Source organism: Pollachius pollachius (genome assembly GCF_949987615.1).
Source record: "Pollachius pollachius genome assembly, chromosome: 19".
Taxonomy (NCBI): Eukaryota; Metazoa; Chordata; class Actinopteri; order Gadiformes; family Gadidae; genus Pollachius; species Pollachius pollachius.
This window is the reverse complement of record NC_136952.1, coordinates 10,070,753-10,091,593: the sequence shown is the minus strand read 5'-3', so window position 1 is coordinate 10,091,593 and position 20,841 is coordinate 10,070,753. Positions and strand designations below refer to the sequence as shown.

The window sequence follows — 20,841 nt, the reverse complement described above, 5'->3', positions numbered from 1 at the left end:
ACATGAATGCACCCACCCGGTCATACACACACATGCATGCACACACACACACACACACACACACACACACACACACACACACACACACACACACACATACACACAAACACACGGATGAGGTCCTTGTGCCGGCTCTACTGCTGGATAATTAGAAACATTTGGGATCGTTTACTAAGAACTGTGATTGGAACCAGATGCACTTCCAAGTTTCACCAAAATACAGAAAGCCTTATTTATGAGCCATGGTTACCGGCTTCTTACCTTGTAGCTGCGTGTGTGTGTGTGTGTGTTGGTGTGTGTTTGTGCCTGTGTGTCTTATTGGTTTCTGTAGCACATGCCTGTATGTGTCTATGTATAGTGAGTGTTTGTGCGTCTTTCAGTGTGCATGTGTTTCTGTATTACATTTTTGCATGTCTTTCTGAGTGTTTTTCTCTCGGTGTGTTTTTTATGAATATATCCTGTGTGTGTGTCGTTCTGAGTGTACCCTGTGTGTGTGTCTTTCTGAGTGTATCCTGTGTGTGTGTACATGCGTCTTTCCAAGTGTGTGTGAGTCTATGAGTGCATTTAGCTACAGAGGGCACGGTGAGACCCCTATGTATGTGTATTTCCTCGTGAGTCTGTGTGTGCGCACACACAGGGGTCTTTCTGCATGTGTATGTGTGTATATATGCCTGCGTCTACTTAATGTGCTCCGTTGGGGTCATTATTCTCCATCTCTGGACCCCTGGGAGATCCAAGCACACTCATCTGCACCCACCCCTTTATCCCTCATCAGCCCAGGAACAGTGCAGTCCGGGCGGGCTGAGCTCTCTCCTCGCTCCCATGACTGATGATCCTGTGGAGCACCCAGGCAGCACACACCGTGCCACTGTCCCACACACACATGTATGGACTCGTGCACTCAGACACACAGACCCACACACAAAGACTCACGCACACACAGTTTGGCAGGGGGTCTTCCTTCATGAAGAGGACGAAAGTATCCGTTACGAGACAATAATAACATTGTTCTTTAATGTTTTATTCAGGTAGTGGAGGCTTTGTCTGCAATGAAATGGGGCATATTGTTTTTGTTTTTTGACTTTGGTGACTCATCTTAATACACAGGGATTCACTGGGACGTTAGTTAGGTAAAAAGCTAAAAGTGCAATTGTGTTTATTGTTTAATGGCTTGGAAACAAAACATTTTAATAATAACAGGAATTATTATGGTGCTGATTTACTGCTGTTGTCCCAATGTCTTCATATTGATGACTTACAAATGTTCATTCATGAACCAAACATTCAAGCTGTTTCTGTTTGGAATTCACTTCAGTTGCTGTTGACAACCTCAACCACTGTTCCCCTCTGGGGATTTCTCTAGTCCTGTGGAGAAAACACATAAAACACAAGTAAGTTTATTTTCTAAAACCTTTAAATTTAGCTGAATTAATTACTTAAGCTGCTTGAGATGAAGCAGCAACTAACCTGTGTTACATTGTCATTGTTTTAGAACGAACACCGGTGCTAGTCTGCCACCTTGTGGCCGTTTTCATATTAAGATGCATTACTAGGACCACTTCTGGTTCAGTCAAACAATATGGGACTGAGGTTCTCTGTTGCTGTTGAAGTGAATGGAGACACCAGAGATTGCCAACATAAATCTTTCCTTCTTTTCTCTTCCTTGTGATACTTTATTCCTTGTGAGGATTGATTTTACTTTTTGTCTTTTATTGTTGCGTTTAACTGGGTTGTACAGCGTTATTATGAGTTAAGAGTTAGAGTGATTATGAACTGACTCTATCAGAGTCCATACCTTCTAGACCAGGAGACCAAAGGTAAGGCTATCCAGGCTGGTCCACTCTGTCAGACTCCAGCCTGTCAGACAATTTTCAGCACCGTTAATTACTTTATAGCACTCTATCCGTTTTCCTTGTGCCAATAATGATACATAGATGGAAACAATTTGCATTTATCATAGCAGACTTAGAAAGAACAGTGAGTTGGCTTCACTCCTGTCTGAAGATGTCGTTCAACCTACCTGGGCGTCGCTTTCTGCTTCCCCTGCGACTCCATGTCCGCTTCCTGTTTCCTCAGGAACGACCACAGCCTCCTGTGCTTCCATTGGCGCCGTCGCTGTCGGTCAATGTGACATCACTCATGTGCCAGCAAATTGCTCAATGGGAGGAAGGATCCCTAAAGGGCAAAGCAAGCCATTCGATATGGTGTACGTTTTTTGTATTATTATTGGATGTGCATGTGTGTGTGAGTGCGTGCATGTACATGTTAATGTGTGTGCCCACCTGATGCAGGACGGCACAGGGACAGTAGTACTTCAGACGATGAGTTCTTGAACAACTGTAGCACCCTCTAGAGGGCAAAGCGAGAATGACATGCAGAATATCAGCAGCATTAGCGGCAAATATGTTTTAGGATATGGAAAGTGAGGTTTATGAGGCAGCTTTAAGATATTTTACAGATAACAGCAGGCAGGGTTGGATATCTTTGGTGTATGTTTTTGTGAAGAATTGAACATGTATGCTTCACATATGACTTAATGGTAATAGCTAAAATGTAATAATAATTGTTTGTCTGATACTTTTAATAATTATACTTGTTGCATGCCCAATTTTAATACATTGATGACATCAGAAGGGAGTACCTTGAGAAATCATCAAAGATATCCAATGTTCTACACAGCTAAATCATCAACAGAATACATACAACAACATGTATATCCCCCTCCTACATCTAACTTAACATCCAATCAAAAACACTGGGGGGTCACTGGTTACCGGGTAGATCAGGTCCTTGAGGTGCTGTCCGTCGATGGCCACGATGACGTCGCCCTCGCGGATGCGTGCGCAGAGGCGGGCCGGCTGGTCTGGGAACAGCTGCTTGATGCGCACCACACTGCCCATCTCCTGCCCCAGGGGGTCCATGTCACACATGATGAAGCTGAAGCCCAGGCCCTTGGGGCCCTTGGTCAGGGTCACCTCGAATGTGTTGTCTGGGGAGGATCCAGGTGTGGGGGGGGGGGCACGGTTATGGTTAGGGTAGTGTTAAAGGTGCAGTAGGTTTGATTTAAAAGTCTTTGTTAGAATTGCTGTAGCCATCTGTCAGCCGTGAGTGTGATGCAGAACGAGATCTTTTGTTTTGAGTTGACTGCCTCTGCCTCTGTATGGGTCATTTTAGAATTGAGTCTGCTCCCGGATCATTTCGAACCAACCAGGGCGTCTCTTCCATGATTGGGTTTAACAAATCCATCTTGCCTGTCAATAACAGATGCTTGAAATGCAACACTTCTCAATAGCCAAGAAACGTAGTGAGGGAGGGAGCAGAGAAGGATGGGACTTTTTTTGGGTTGTTTCCTTTCGAAATCGTTCTACCTTCTGCTCTTTTTTCCTTTCAACTCTCAAATGTTACCTGCCGCTTGTTTGAGTCTGAAGTCTCTATGTACTCTTTGGTGATGCAGCTCCAAATCAAAATCTCACTGCTCCCTTGATTCATGCTTATTGAAGCAGATCGCATTATGCGATCTGCGATATTTTGAACCTAAACTTTTATTTTATTTTGTTTTCCTGTTTAGGTTAGCAGTCGCTTGGTACACATTTATTAGGGAGTTGCAAATCTTAAGGCTCCATAGATGCATGTTTGTAGAGGAGTTACGGTTAGGGTTAAGAGAGAGAGAGAATGAGAGAATGATGGGATTATCACTATTACGTTTTTTTTTTTATCTATTATGATGTATTCATTGATATTATTGTTATTTTTTGTAGATTTTTTTCTATTTTCTCTATCTTCTTCTACGGTGGAGGATGTTGCTTTGTTGAGGTCATTCGGTTCAGTTAGGTTCTGCTTGCAAAATGCTGCTAATCTCCCACGCCGGCCCTTTAAGACGGGTCGCAGGTCAGGGTTGAGGAGAGGGGAGACGTAGGAGAGGCAGGCGGGCTTAAAGAACAGTAAGATAAGTGGTGGGGGTGGCGGTGTTGGTCAGGTGACTAGGGGGAGGAGTCGGGGTTGTAGAGATAATGTAAAAGTTCATAGGTGGCAGTTTACACACGCTACTGGCTTACAGCGAAGACTCCTCACGCAAGTTTCTCTAGCGCACAAGAGTTTTAGTGTCCCTAATCCCAACTGACACACCGTGGGATAAGTAGTAGGTTATTTGAAACCGTACAGATAAATATAATGCATTCCCCTTCATCTGTGCGTGTAGTGGCATACTGTTCAGTAAATCTTGCTGATATTTTCCTGTTTTTCTGATAGTTTTCTAAGCTCATTTAGATGTTATATTGCTTGTATCTATACTGTAGACCAGATATCTAGCGTGTAATGATGAGGGTTAAGCCTAAAGCGCACCAAGTGTGAATTTTGCTTCATATTTGTAGCACAACCCAAGAAAGAAATAGAATCGCCGTGTTTTTAAAAGAGCGAAGCCTGGGACCGGGAATTAAGCGGGCTGTATTGTTTCCCCTTGCTTTGTGTACGACTTCGAAAACATTATTTTGCGTCTGTTCCGACGTAGCTGTGTGCCTAGAGCTTTATCAATGGTTTGCGTTCGACCGCTGACAATATAAAACATTCAACATGGTTATGCAAAAACCCGCCGGAATCGTCACATAATTCCTCCGGCCCCAAAGTTTGGAGAACCTTTACGTCATGTGAAGTTAAGAGTGATGCAGTGTCACAGAGAGTGACCGAGTGACCGAGCTAACCCCACCGTCCGCCATGAAGCGGTAGTCCCTGGGCTTCTGGGGCTCGCCGCTGGCCGTCGGTGGGGAGTTGATGGCGGGGCAGCTGTTGTAGCGGAGGTGGTTGGTGTCTGGGCTGCAGCTTTTAGGGGACAGACTGCCGGCCGTGTCGGGGTTCAGGGACATCCGGGGCAGACTCATCCTCTCTCGCTCCACGACTAGGGAGACCACCTGCAGAGAGAGGGGGGGGGGGGGATTAGATGAAGGGCAGGTGAGAAGAGGACAGAGGAGAGGAGAATCGGATCAGTAAACCGTGGAAAGTAGTAGAGAAGTTGAAGATGAGATGTAAGGTGAGTAGGAGAAAATAAAAGGAGACGAGGGGGGGAGAAGAGGAGGAAGGGAGACATGAGGAGTGCAGGATTGAGCACAGAAGAGAAAATAAAATAAGCACACGTAAATACACACATAGCAAAGGGAAGAGAGAAAGCGAGAGAGAGAAAGAGATACAGACAGAGACAGATTCAATAAAGATGTACATTCACACATGTACCTCTCCTGTCTTGGTCAGACACTCCACGGCCTGCTGGTACGTAAAATGATCCAGCCTCAGCCCATCTACCTCCAGCAGCCTGTCATCTGTCGCACACACACACACACAGACACACACACACACACACACACACACACACACACCCATCCACACCCACCCACACGAAGATAGAAGACGGTAAGACATACAGACAAGCAGCCAGATGGATTGTATTTGTCTGTGTCTATCTTTGGCTGTGTGCATGGGGAGCAGCTGGTGGCGTGACATCACACCTGGGTGCATGCGTCCGTCCCTCTCTGCCGCCCCCCCGGGGACCAGGCTCTTGATGTAGAGACCCCCGTTACGGAGGTTGCTATTGATGCCACCCTGGGGAAAGACAAACACCACGTTGGACTGGTTAAACCAATTAAACACTTTGATTTATGAATGGATTCATGTTTAATATATCTCATTCAGATATATTATTTAGGAAAGGAAACCCAAGACAAAGCTTCATTGGTTCCAATATTTTACTGTTTAATATAATATTATTCAATGAATTACAGATTTGACTGTTTAATCATCATATATTTATATAATTTGAGCAAGAGAAAGGGGAAACCCAGTTCATTGTGTGTTGTAACAGCTTGCTAGAGGCAGTTGTGTCCCTGCCCTGGTTTAAAGCCCAGCAGGCTCCTATGAACTCAGTCGTACTGCGTGTGCGTTGCTCTCTGCTCCTCTAATCCCCAGACCACCAGGGGCTTAATCAGATTGGGGAGACTAGACTATGATGGGCTGGAGGCCAGCTCTTCCCCATGGCCCCTATGTGCTCCACACTCATTACGCGCTGGCAAACATATTACGTACCATACCATTTGTTTCTACAGAAACCTTTTAAAGTTGATGTGATAATACAGTAATGTTGGAACAATTGAACAATGACAAAATTAGGATATATATTTTAAAAAAGCAGTCATGCACTGACAAATTGGAAACGTTCCATTGTTTCCTGAACAATGTATCCTCTATTCCGCGCAATATAATTATCAAACCATAACAAAAAGGATCTCCCCTAAAGCTCAAAAGTTCAAATCCAGTGTTAATATGAAAGGCAGATGTTTGAACCAACAACCCAAGAAGGATAAACTCCTGGACTCCAGCAGCTCTTAATACGACTACTTGCATTAGAGAGTGGTGGATATGGGTGGGCAGGGCATGACTGGTACTCATACTGGTACTGGTATTAGAAATGCTCCGCTTCACCGCCAGTGAATGATGCCTCTGCTGCCCATCAGTAAAGTGACCATCTATGTACACTGAAGAATGTGCATTTGTCTTGCAACCAGCAACCAGTACAACCCTTGTGGTTATCAAGCACACCGCACTTGACTGCAAAATTAACATTCTACAGTGGTTCTCCATCTCTGTCTTCTTGACAGCACAGAGGGTGACCTAGGGGAGAGCCTGCCAAGTTCTTAATGACAGTAAAAGGGAAAGTGTCATTTGACAGCCAGTGGAAAGGAAGAAGTGATTCCCATCTGGTCATCCCAGGCATCAGATAGACGACAGACAGAGCGACAGAGAAGCAGAGCGACGGAGAGAGAGAGAGAGAAAGAGAGAGGGAGAAAGAGAGAGAGAAGAGAGAGAGAGAGGGAGAGAGAGAGAGAGAGGGAGAGAGAGAGGGAGAGAGTGAGAGAGAGAGAGAGAGAGAGAGAGAGAAAGAGAGAGAGACAGTGAGAGAGAGGGAGAGAGAGAGAGAGAGAGAGAGAGAGAGATGAGCAGATAACAAAGAGCAGAGAGAGACTGAGAGACGTGAAAAGGGAGCAGATGAGAGAGGTTGAAGGGCAAATAATTTGAAGGGGAATAAGGCTAAAAGAGAGAAGTCATTGCTTTCAGTAATTTAGGTTAAGTGTGTCTGTAAGTGTGTGTCTAATATGTGTATCTAAGTCTATCTGTGAGTGTTTGAGTGAGTGAGTGAGTGAGTGAGTGAGTGTGTTCATGCATGCATGCGTGTGTGACTGAGTGAGTGTGTGTGTGTTACAGTGAACTCACTGATATGCTGATTCCCAGGCTGCCTCCCTTCTTCCGCAGCTCCAGGGTCAGCTCCTCTGGCCTCACGCTGTTCAGAGAGGAGAGGGAGCCGTCCTGCCACCACACACACACACACACACACACACACACACACACACACACACACACACACACACACACACACAACCAGCCATCAGCATCTGCACGCCTCTTCTCTCTACACACCTCACATACGCAGAGCTCCAGCGTGTGTTATCCTACTTAGTTATTCAGGGATTCTTGTAGATACATATCATTAAGACACAGATCATGGCCTCTGGCTCTAGAAGGCCACAGCCATGGGGGAATCCAGCCCTCAACCTTATCAGCTGGGAGTCCAACTATTGACGCGCTCCCGTCTGCTCTGCCACAAGGAGGGAGCCTGCGATTGGTAAGTCCATCGTGTCTTTCTGCATTGTAGCACGTTGAGGCAGTTGCTCTGCTTATTTTATGAGTCTTAACGTGCTCAAGTGATTATGGCATTTTTCTGGACTTGCCCTTACTGTAAGCCACATTGGACAGAAACCTCTGCCAAATAAGTTTAATGCAACTTCATGTCACATCATCCCCTTTTACCTGATAAAAACATCAACCTCGCCCTCTCCTAGCGCCTCCTCCCTCAGACGTTAGCTTCTTCCCTGTCCCTCCGGCTGGGGCCTGAGACCTACCTGGGCGTTGTAGATGCGTATGTCGGGGGGGACCTGCAGCTGGCTGCCTGTCTTGGGGGTCATCATGACGGAGATGATCTCGTCCAGGCTGCCCCCCGCCGAGTCAGGGTCCCGCGGCGGGGGGGGCTTCTGCTGCTGGGGGCTCGGGGGCGCCCGGTGGTTCCCCAGGTTGTTGGGGCTCAATTGCACTGGTGGAGGGGGAGAGGGGGGAGAAAGGGGGAGATACAGTTATGGTGGGGGAGAGGGCGCAGGGAGACTTAAGGTGTGTTTCGTGTATGCACATTCAGAAACACTATTTTGGTGATTACAAAAACAGATTGGCAAATCATTACAAAAGAGACACGCACACTTGTCACTTGCACAAACCTGTGCACCCACACCCACACACACATAAATATAAACAAACGTGTTAACATACATACTAGAACACACACACACACACACACACACACACACACACACACACACACACACCTTTACCTTTGGCTTGGGAGATGATGAGCTGCACTTCGGAGGGGCTGCTCTGCATGACATCTGCTGCCTCAGCAAAGGTCACGCCCTCCAGGCTGATTTGGTTCAGGGAGATCAGACGCCCTCCTAGAGGTCAAAGGTCAAACAGAAAGACAGACAGCACCAATGTGTATCAGTGTTCATCAGGGGACAAGCGGGACCTGTGACGGTTCCATAGCTGAACATTTGAATTATTTTGAATTCTTAAAACATACAAAGCACGACCCTGATCAAAATAATAATATGAACAATCACAAGCCAACAACAACCCCCCAAAAATAAAACATGTATAGATTTCACTTCAATATCTTCTTCCATTAAACTCATTATCACCATTTTCATATCAATATCATCATTTGTATATCATCATTCTCCCCGTGTTCATATCATCCTCATATCATTATTATATCTGTATCATATTATTACCTTGTCGGATTCGGCCATCCTTAGCCGCGGGTCCACCTGGAACGATGGAGGCCACAAATATCCCCAGGTCGTATTTGCCCACCGTATCCTCGCCTACGATCACTATGCCTGGGAACACAACCCAAACCCAGGCCTGTGTTAGAGATACAACCCCCCCCGGCACCAAACACAACCAGCGCTTCCAACCACCACTCTGCAGGTTTAAGGAACTTTGGTGTGAATCTGGTTGGGACTCAAGGCTGTGATTGGCTTACCAACGCCAAGCTTTGGGTCTTTCTTCAACGAAACACAGATGACTTCTCTCTCCGGGGCTAGTTTGGCTGGAGAGTCTGTCAGATCAAATACACAACAAATACACACTTTTCCACAAGCTTTCTGGTTTGTGGACCAGTTTCATAATGGCGACATTATTATTTCACCCCTATGTATTAGCAACGTGTTTCCCAACCTGTGGGTCAGGACCCCAACTGGGGTCACCTTGGGTCATGGGAAATCGCTTGAGGTTTAATGACCATTTTGTGTGGTGTGATGCGCATATGTTCACTGGGACATTGATATTATTGGTGGATTCTATAAAAATCAAATCCACCAACTTGTGCTGTGCTTTTTTTGTTTCCTACTGGTGTGCGACTGGTTTAGGTTAGGAAGTGTGTGGTTCTACCTCTGGCAGCAGTGGAGAGGGAGAGAGCCAAAGAACCACTCCTCTGGGCGCTCTGCGGGCTGCTGGAAGAGGTGCTGCAACACACACACATCCGGCCACACACACGCACGCACGCACATACACATGCACACACACACACACACACACACACACACACACACACACACACACACACACACACACACACACCACAGACATGTCAGGTATTCTCAAGACACACACACATAAACACACACACACACACACACACACACACACACACACACATAGACAAAAAATGAAATGCACTCTGTCTCAGGAAGAGTCAGAAGTCAGCATGTATCCAAAAACAAATATAGGATAAGAAATGGAATGTGTAGGTCAAATGAAGTGCATATACACACATTCATCTTCAAACAGACAAGCAGTAGATACAGGTAGACTGTGGACATTGGGATCAAACTCAAAACCTTTTGTCTCACAACGACACTTTCCTGCCCTCTACCCCCCCCCCCCCATTTATGTATGTAAGTATGTATGTATGTACGGTATTTATGTGTGCAAGTATGTAGTTAGGTAGATTTGTATGTATATATGTATGTATGTAGGTAGGTAGGTAGGTATGTAGGTAGATATATATATTTTGTTTGCCCTGTTTGTTGTTGTTTGTTCTTTTTGTCTCGTCTTGTCCTTACTTTAGCATTTAGTTTAGCATTTACCTTAGTTTGCATAAGTACTTTGTATTTTTATTGCATTGTATTTTATTTTTGTCCTGTGTTTTCCACTGCTGCTGGGCTGTGGCAACAAACAAATTTCTCCAACGGGGGATTTATAAAGTTTAATCTGATCTAATCTAATCTAATCTATAACTATGTGTATGTATATATAATGAACCACTATGGTGCTCCTCTAGTCAGAGGAGCACCCAGGGCTACCTGTGGTGGTTGAGGCCCTGCCGGTGCTGCTTCATGCGGGCCTCGATCCTGGCGGTGATGTCGTCACAGAGCTTGCTCATGGAGTCGTCCTGGGGGCTGGACTGCCCGCTGTCGTCTTGGGGCGTGGTCAGGCCACTGTCGTCCTGGGGCGTGGGGGGCTCGGGGTACGACTTGAGCCGGTTGCGTGGCGTCCGGCTGCTGGCAGCGTATTGGCCAATATGGTTGTCTTCTGGCGGGGAGTTAGCGTTAGCATGTCAACGTCTGTTCGCTGACACTTTTAGCCACTGCGGTGACTGTGTTATTTGTTATAAAAACTAAAAGTGTGTCAAAAGTTTTACAGTTCATTTAAACATACATAAATAGCAACTTAGACAGACAAGAAGTACATCCTCATTATAGTTTGTAAAGTATTACTTTGTGACGGTCTAAGCACTGTCAGCCTGTGTCTATGTCAGATCCCATAAGATGAACACTAATATTAACCTCCCAATGCAAAGATATTACGTGCTGTAGAAAGCTAACATTTGTAGATGGTTAGTCAGGTAGCGTCGTCACGGAGACGGCTAGTGGCTTAAAGCTAACTGACCTGACACAAGGCTGCGGCTGAGCTTACGGGAGCTCATCTCGTTGTTGAATTTGTGCTGTGCGGAGCAGAGGTTACACAGGTATTTGGCTATCTTCGACCTTTCTGTTACAAAGGTGTACTTCTTCTTGTTGCCACGGCACTCTATGATGAACTTTCGTTTCTGCAAAGGAAGGTTCATAAGAAAAAGGCTGGAAAATAAACTTCAACTTTTTTTTCCTCACCACACTGAGAGTAATCTTAGATCTAAAGGCTAAAAACAAAAGCATCATCAACATAAGCTCTACATCAAACTCGACAAATATGACGAGTGGTCATATTTGTCGTCATTGACGACCGTATGTTGTGTCAAAACCAGATTGTGTTTTGTTTTCTAAAAATATTCTTATGAACAAATAAACATTTCCGACTCACATTAGAGGAGATGGTTGAGGTTTCCCGCCAAAAGAAAGTCTGACTGGTGGATCGGCGGCCATCTTTGACCTCGTATACGATGATCCCTTTGGCAAACACACCGAGGATGATTTCCCCCTCTACCGGACGCTTCTCGTGCACAACGCGGTAGAACAACACGCCATACTCTGGCAGGCTCAGACTCACCTGCGGAGAGATAGATAGGTTCGAAAAAATATGATAGTTGGTTCACTGGTACTTGTAGGCCCATATGCCAAAAATGAACACAGTGGACAAAACCAACCTGGTGTTTAATATTGTCCCCAGACATATATGACCCAAGATAAGAGGTAGTAGCAGGTCTCAGGTAGTGTGGGAATGATTTAGGATATTCACATTTGATAGAAATGGTTATTCATAACATTAATTAACGATAAACTGCATATGGAGTCGGAATGCCTCATCACAGCACTCCTGTTAATATATTATTGTAACATTTCTAGTAAATCTGATTAAGGATTAATGAATTAAATAATAATACTTAAATGATCATTTTCAATATTAATATACATATACAAGCATAAGAGTCTTCTGCCTTGTCACCTTAAGGAACTCTAGTTCCGATTCATCTGAGAGCATTTGGGCGTTGCTGGTGTGTAACCGCAGCAACTCATCCTTAATGGAAGGCAAGGCACGTTTCTCCATGACGCTCTTGGAGATGTAGTGGTCCACCCGGTAGTAGCTTCTACCGTACACCTGCGCACAGCAACCGACTCAGTCAGCACAATCCATCCATTCAAGGCACAAGTAGAAATGCATACATTTCTTGATATTTAATAAACAAATACATAGAATACAACTGACAGAATAAACAACAATGGAAAGACTAAAGAGATGATAGCCGCGTCCCAGGACCAGGTACCTCAGGCATGCAGTCTCCGTACTCTGCCTGCAGCGCCAGCCCCGCCAGGCACAGAGAGCTCTCCTCGTGGCAGGCCAGGCGGTCCTCCAGGAAGTCCTTCCTCAGCTGGAGGTAGTACTGGTGGCGGCTCAACTTGTGCCTGTCAGAAAAACAATGGATAACACGATCCATTTCATCAAACGAACATGATGACTTGAAGCCAAATGTGCTTTTAGGTAAGGGGCAGCCGCCACAATCTATATTCTGACAACTAGATAAAAAACTAGAGAATGTGTCTCACTTACAAAAGCAGGGAAATGTCACTGACGAAAAACTTGACGCGGAAGTAGAGAATAAAGGTGGTCGTAGGCACTTTTTTCCAGGAGTCGGGGGCCACCTTGGAAATCTTGGTGTCAGTGTCCAGGAAGAAGAACTCATTGTCTGAGCAGAACAGGGAGAGAATTGGACGTTTCCACACAGACCCAACCAACTCGATAGACTGTCAGTAGCACATTCACAAATTGTTCTTATAGGTCCCTCCATTTGTATATTTTTGGGACCTTTTTACAAATATAAAATGTTGTTGTAGTGAGTTTGTGATTAACTGGCTTAAGATCCAGATATTCCAACACTGCTCCTACACTCCCTACCTCCCTTTCCTTAGTGGAAACTCTGATGAATCTGTCTCACTCCCCAAATCACTCAAAACTACGTGACTTCAGACCCAGCTCATAAAGAAACAGGGTAGGGGTTTGGCTAGTTGTTGAAGGATGCCTACAAGTGCGGATGCAGGATTTTGGGGGCAACAATGACTAGTAGCCTCCGTCGTTGGAGCCGGGGCAGTCGCTACAAGATCCTACTCTACAAAACAACACACAACCCCCAGAGTCCTCTTCCTCCTACCGTCGATGTAGGCCAGGCCGAAGTAGAAGTGCTCCACGAGGTTGGAGTGGGCCACGATCATGTCGAAGACGTCCCCGCACCGGCTCTTCACTTCGCACCTCACCTGGAGGCTCTGGCCGCTGGGCATCACCACGCCCACCTCTCTCTGGGTGGAGGAGGACTTCCCCTTCTTTGACTGAGAGGAGAGGAGGAGAGTGGGGCGGAGACGAGAGGAGCAGAGGAAGAGGGGGAGAGGACAATAGAGGGAGGAAAGGGAGAGAAGAAGTGAGGAAAAGAGAAGGGCGGAGAGGAGATAGACATGAAAAGAGAAGAGTAGGAAGAGGGGAGAGAAGAGAGGAGGGAGAGAAAAGAGAGGGAGAGAAGAAAGGAGGAGAGAAGAGAGGGAAAATTCATTATGGACTTAATGCTGAAGAATACTTTGATCGTTTGAAGTATGGAGTATAGAGATGCCTTTATTGTCTGATTGCGTATTAATGGATTATCAACTCCCCGTTAAACTCACCATTATGGATCCTGGCAGCTCCAAGACAACATGGGGCTCATCTTGCATTCTAATGAACTCTGGGCCCATTTCCTATCGAAGACAATTATACAACAAAGCCGTATTAACCTAAAGGTCCAGCGTGTAGAGATTATCAGCGTCGAGCAGTGAGCTGGCAGAATGCCACCAACTAAATCCGCTCCAACATTTCTAAATGGCATTTCTGAGAATGACATAGGAAATAGGAAACTCAAGATATACAGTAAAATAAGTATAATGTATGTGCATTATTTATAATTGTGACATTTGAAAGGTTATTTCAGCTGTTGCAACACATAATAAATGTTTGGTTTTGGTTGTTTAATGCTTTAGTTGGAAGGATCACATATATCATGGTTTAGCTAGGTATACACTGCTAAGGGGTTATCAATGTCCAAAATTGCCATAAGGTAATTCTAATGAAAACAATCCAATAAATGACCTGATCATTAAGAGTAAAGTCACCTTGAGTTTCTTATCGTTCAGACTAAGGGTGGAACTGTAGTGGTTGAGGGCCCGTGAGTTGGTATCGCGACCACCGTCCATGTACGGACTACAAGGGGTGCGGTTTGACTGTTGATAGCTGGTGTAATCGTCTCTGTATCGACCTCCCTCAGAAACTCTGTAGAAAAGGAAGAATGAAAAGTGACAGGTAAAAATTGTGTTTCCCCAATTATATTGAGTTACACGCCGATTTCTTGCTAAACTAAATAAAACGTCTTATTTTCAACATCAAACATCAAAGAGGATTGATTAGAAAACGTCCAATTTCAACTGCCAAACTTATTTGCAGAATGGACGTATCACGTACCCTGCGTTTTCTGTTGGGTACGAGGCTGCTGAGTAAGCTCTGGAAGCCTTCCTCCTCATCGCCCAGTTAGAGTTACTAAAATAACCAGCTGGAAAGATACAGGACAGATTTAAATTGGAATTCCAACGGTCAAAGAATCTACACTAAAGCTACTTGAAATACTTTCAAAATGGTGTCCCCGCATAATTTATTGAGATTTTCTGGAAAATTGTTGCTATTTAGTATTTTGTAGGATATTATGATGTGTTATGGATGAACTGTACCGTGAAATCTGTCTCTAACCGTCTGACTGCGGTCTGTGAGTTGTGTTCCATTTTCAGACATGGTTACATGATCAACCTACAAAGGTACAAAAAAAGGTTAGAAAAAAAGATGTATGTCAGCATTGTTGGAACCTGGAATAGAGTATATTGAAAAAAATATATGCTCTACCAGATTTATTAATAACCTTGAATGGCCCAAATAGCCTTTCATTGTAGCTAATTAACTCACTGAACTATAGCTTGAAACAATAAACAACAATGAATCATAACTTGATTAGCCCAACTCACTGAGTTCCTGAAAACGTCCTCCACTAGTTGTTTGATGAGTCTGTCAGGAGGGGGCAGCAGAGAGGCCGTGTGGTGCTGTTCACAGGTCTCTAATACCGCCAGCAGATCGGCCCGTTTCAACGCCACATCTTCGCACATGCTCAGTAGCAGGCTGTCCAGCTCGCTGCTCAGCTGGACAGGCTGGGGCAGCGAGAAACCGACCGGCAGGGAGGGATTAACAAAGAGTGGGACAAAGGAGAGAAAATAAACCAGTCAAAAAAGGAGTTTCAGATAAAGAAGAACATTTATTTAGAGCTTACATAAAGAGCCAAAAATTTAGAAAGCCAACTAAGATAGATAAACTGTCTATTGTTTGAGTGATTCATTGAATGACTGATTGACTTAACAGACAGAAATAAAGTACCTGGTTTTGAGGTAGCAGGTAATCTGCACACCAGTACAGCATCATCCCCATGGAATACACTGCCATCTGCACACAAACACAAACCACCATGTGGCAATCACACAGTTAAAACAATATTTGCTCAGAACTGGTTGTTATTTGTCAAAGGAGCAGGAAACAGCGGTTGTCAGGATGTGGTGTGGACCCAAGGTGACACTAAATGAAACCCTAAGATGTACTCAGTTTAGACAACGCTTTAATCCAAAGTAATTAAAATAAACCTTGTTGAAGTTGGGGTTTGAATCCATAACCCTTCGACTGGGCGTCATGAACTCCATAACCAGTTGAAGATTATACAAAGATATGTAAGAAACCAATCATTCATAGTTGTGCAGCGGTACTGATCGCGTGTTGTAGGGTCTACCTTCTCCGCTGCCGTGCGGCTGGATGCGACCAGACCCTGACGGACCTCCGGGGCCGTGAAGGAGGCCACATCTTCAGACCGGGAACAGCCCTTGAAGGCCAGGCTCCCACTGGCCGAGAGCAGCACCGAACCGGGGCTCAGCACGCTGCACATGTTCCCCGAGCCTGGAGGAACAACGCCAGGACATACTTTATTGTTGAATATAGGGCATTTGATGGATGCATTCATGCGTACATCTTAGTGTGACGACCCCAATGGGACTCCAACCTCTGACATGGGCATTGCGTACGTCATGCTGTTCTAGTTGAGCATAGTTAAGAGCACCGTATCACTTATTCATTTCAAATCCATTAACCATACTACAACCTTATTCATCTGCCGATACCGGTTCTATATTGTTATCGGTGTCAATAAATGACTAAGATTCGACTACTCAGGTACTTTACCGTTGCAGTGAAATAAGGTTACCATTAGTGTTCGACCGATATATCGGCCGGCCGATATTTGCGTTTTTTACGTGTATCGGTATCGGCCGATATTTTTTTCGAATCTGCCAATTTTTTTTTTTCTTTTCTTTTTTTTCTTCAGCATGATTTACAGACAGATCAATAAATGTTCATTTATTTTAAATTGAGATATTGTAACATTTGTTATCATCATTGTGTCATCTTTATGATGTTAATTGAGGGCGGCTTAGCCTGGAAATCCAGACCCACATCTAGAAAACTGTAGGGTCTGGCAACGAGTAATGAAAATGGCCCAACTCGAGGGGCCACACCAAGTATGCATTTGAAAATATCAGAAGAATACAAGGAGTGACGTATCCAGACCAGTGGAGCTAACCAATAGATAAGACTCTTGCCGTATCCGGTCGGTAAAACAGCAACGCTTTTGGCCCGCCTATATTGATACATCGATGTGATTGATTAATGTTCTGGGTCAGGGGAGGCCCAGAATATACTTATATATATATATATATAAGTATATTGCTTGTTCCCAGAGTGACTCGCTGAGCAAATTCAAATTGTGCTCTCACAAGAACTCTGGATTTCCAGGGTATTATCGGCTCCAAATATCGGCTCAAGAAAATCGGTATCGGCATATCGGTTATCGGCTAAGGCTGATGAAAAAAATATAGGTATAGGCCCTAAAAAATCCATATCGGTCGATCCCTAGTTACCATACTACATGTCCTTTAGTATTATAAACGATAGTCCAGCATAGTGTTTCTGGCGGGGATTTGTCAGTGGATCGCATCGGATTACACCATCCATTACGATTGTATTTCCTTTGTCTGATCCGTTGGGTTTGACCAGATGCTGGAGCAGAGGGATGGGCTCCTCCCTTTCAAACCTCAAATACAGTCTGATACAGCTTTGGGCCGTGGCAAGAACGCTATGGAAACCAGACATGTAACGGATGGATACCTTTGCAGGAGATCTCCAGCAAGGACTCAGCGGTGGCCAGGAGCAGACCCCAGAGCTCCCCCTCATCCAGTGGTGACCCCCTGGCCTCCAACACCTCTGCCAGGGTCACAAACGTACCCATACTGGAGGGAAGGAGGGAGGGATGGAGGTCGGGTAAATGAATAGATACATGGATGGACAGGTTGATGCATGTATAGATGAATGCATAGATGCACACGCACACACACAAACACACACACACACACACACACACATATACACACACACCCACGCACGCACACACCACACACACACACACACACACACACACACACATACAGACACACACACACACACATATAATCAATAAACTGTATATTTGGTGGAAAATATTGCATACTGGTCTACATTAAGTGCACTCTCAGCAGATCCATAGGCGGGGTTGCTGAGCAACCTAAAGAGATGTTACTTCTAAGACAAAAGAACAGGGGTCCACTCTTATGCAGCATTGCAGCAAATCATATTGCCATGCCTAGACCAAAAGCCCTGAGTCCCTGACACCTCCTTTTGTCTATTCTGCTTCTTTTTTATTACATTCTTAATTTAACCTCATCATGGTATTTTTTTTATAATTTGTTATAGATTATTATTTGTGCCATTTATTATTTTCAATATTTTTTTATTTATTATGGAATTCCCAATGCGTATGTGTTTCTTGTTAATGTTTATATCTTTAATGCTGTGATGTCAGTGAAGGGCTAAATTGTATTAGAGTCGTAGTTACTCTCTGTCCAAATAAAGGTTATATATATATATATATATATATATATATATATATATATATATATATATATATATATATATACATTCTTGGGTTCCTCTTAAAATTCTCCATTACTTGTATGCCTTGCACATTGGTATTTCAAATCCACACATCCAATGACATAAATACTATTACCGCTTTGTGTTTTACTATATGCTTTTACTTCTATGCTGTCTTGATGACCTCTGTCTTTTTAGAACAATCCCATTTTGCCTAAATGATACATACTAGGTGTATTGCACCTAGTTATTATGCACATTTAAGCCTTCCACACTTTGACTTAGGCTTCCTTAAGCAAGGAAGTGTTAATGTTAATGAACTCATATCAAAGCAGTAGTTAGGATCCTGTGATACAGTGATGAACCATGCCACTGCTTGTGTCTACAATAGATTCTGACCTGGGATGTATGAACCATGGGCCATCTCTCTCAGCCAGAGCAGAACGGTTATAGACTACTGTATTGTTGTCGGTCATTAAGGCCGCTGTTGCACCAACAGAAGCTCTAATTGGGCAAATTGGGGCTAATTGGCACACTTAAATGACTTGTACAGCCTTTCTTAAAGTCTGTCATTACCCCAACCCCACACAGGCAGAGTAATAACCTCTTTCCCAAAGTAATGTTCCCCATTTTTCGTGTGGCTTCCATCGCGCCTTCTCGCCTTTTTTTTTGCACCTACTTTGGTTTTTTCTTCATCTTCGTCTGTTGGTAATAAGTGTTGCACCCTGCTAGCACCCTCCCTCCCTCCCCACCCACACACCCAACCCCTCCGGTCTGTCAGCCCTCCTCTATAATTGGCTTCCATCGAGCCGGCAGGATTTTCTCTCCTTTGCGGTGAGGGCTCCTGCGGCTTTCTCTTTTCCCTCCTTCTGATCTCGCCCCCGCTGCTGTGACGTGAGCAAGGCTTGGTCCCCCTCGGTCCCCAGAATGGCAGCTGAGCCCCCCCCCACACACACACACACACACTGTGGTAACAAAAAGAGTTTCCAATATCCCATGTCTCACAGGTTGAAACAGCTGTGGTGATGACAGATGTGATGGTTTTAGCGACACTGTAAAGCGGACGTGATCTGCAAAGAGAATGATGGCGCTGTATGGGCAGGATTCAGGCTTCTGCGGTCGGTGCATTCTCACATAGTTGAGTGACAGACCAGTAAGACGGAATGCTGTGCTACATTTCATGTTCTCAGGATGACAATAACTGACTAATCCCTGGCAAACATTTGCCAGCAAATAGCTCTTAGGTTTAAAATAAAAGTCACCTCAGGTTCTGAAGTCACCTCGTCCGGGAAATACCAAATAGAAGATCAATGTTTGTTGAAGCCCAGTGGTTGATGGATGGCCACTTCTTATGCATCACAGGCATGGCTTTAGAAAATTAATCACACTCAATTGCATTACCAATATGTCACGACTGGATCCAATACACCAGTCATATGTCAAGTGCAACTGACCCCCCCCCCCCCCCCCCCCCCCCCCCCCCCCCACCCCCAGATAAATTGTTTATTGTTTGTATATTAGGGCACAAATACAGATATAGGTCTAAATATTGCTTCATTTTCTATACTCTGTAGAATGTGAATTAATTTGTCCAATTGGAAACAAACGGCCAAAGTTGAATGACAAAGATCGCCTTCACTGCCCCTTATTTGTCTTGACAACTGGCATATGAATCATGAAGTCACATTCACACTGTGTGGTAAATCAATGCAACCAGTGAATAGGAAATTATGTTGGCCTTACAAATGGTTGCAAGAACACCTAATTTTCTAACCCTCTAACCCTAACATTTATTATCTTGAACACACACACACGTGCACGCCCGCACACACACACACACACAAACACACACACACACACACACACACACACACACACACACACACACACACACACTCCAGCATGGCTACATAAAGGAGTTATCTAATTTGTAAATCAAATAGTAGCCTACAATTTGCAAACGCACATTGAAATGACAGAGAAGGCACTTCACATTGTTACCGCACCCAACTTGCTGGCATTGTCCAACGAGAGGTTTTGTTTTGATTTCAATGTTTGGAATACAAAGCGATATTTGACATATAAACTTGAATTTAAACGGCCCGTTAAGGTTAACCTACCTTATATCATTCGGCGGCCTATCGTAGTAGGTCTGTATCCCTTATCAAGTGCCTCTGGATATCCGCCGGCCGCACCTAATCCCACCTACTACCTTGCCCACCGTGAGCATCCCTCGACGACCCGAGTGAAGCCCACCGCCATGGCACCCTCTTTTCCTGTGCGTAATGTCTACCTACATGATATCACTAGCAGGGGCAGATAGATCAAATAAGCTCCATAATTTCCCCCGCGCTCCTACCTAATGGCGCGTCGTTGTCGCTGTCATTTCGCACCTATTTTTAGAGAGGGCCTAAGAACTTAATGGATTCCCGGGGCTGGTTGGTTGACAGCAGATGGGACGGCAAACCACCGATCAATCCAATGTTACCGATTACATCTATAATCTTTTGACGTTTCACTCATGAGTGACACAAGCGTTGCTCCACTTTCAATCTGCTGGTCAACGTATAGCGATTAATATGAGTCGCTGTTTTTTCTTTGGAGAATTGATTGCTCATTTATGATGCCCAACATGACATATGACAGCATGACAGCAAAGCAAAGGCTAAAACTCAAACTGTTTTTATTTTTATG

General features: G+C 44.6%; 1 protein-coding gene across 1 annotated transcript; it reads right to left on the bottom strand.

Moving 5' to 3' along the window:
• Positions 1–1,359: 1,359 nt before the first annotated feature.
• On the bottom strand, positions 1,360–17,467 carry frmpd2 (FERM and PDZ domain containing 2; the record flags this gene model as incomplete). Its single annotated transcript, XM_079756818.1, has 28 exons — positions 1,360–1,365; positions 2,021–2,115; positions 2,283–2,349; positions 2,775–2,989; positions 4,703–4,904; positions 5,224–5,309; positions 5,496–5,589; positions 7,255–7,347; positions 7,941–8,128; positions 8,421–8,537; positions 8,877–8,984; positions 9,131–9,205; positions 9,538–9,611; positions 10,452–10,680; positions 11,038–11,197; positions 11,449–11,634; positions 12,031–12,183; positions 12,350–12,488; positions 12,634–12,769; positions 13,232–13,406; positions 13,734–13,805; positions 14,217–14,373; positions 14,563–14,650; positions 14,826–14,901; positions 15,114–15,293; positions 15,517–15,582; positions 15,920–16,083; positions 17,347–17,467. The coding sequence occupies 28 exons, from the start codon at positions 17,465–17,467 to the stop codon at positions 1,360–1,362; spliced, it is 3,522 nt and encodes a 1,173-aa protein (XP_079612944.1).
• Between the last annotated feature and the right edge of the window lie 3,374 nt (positions 17,468–20,841).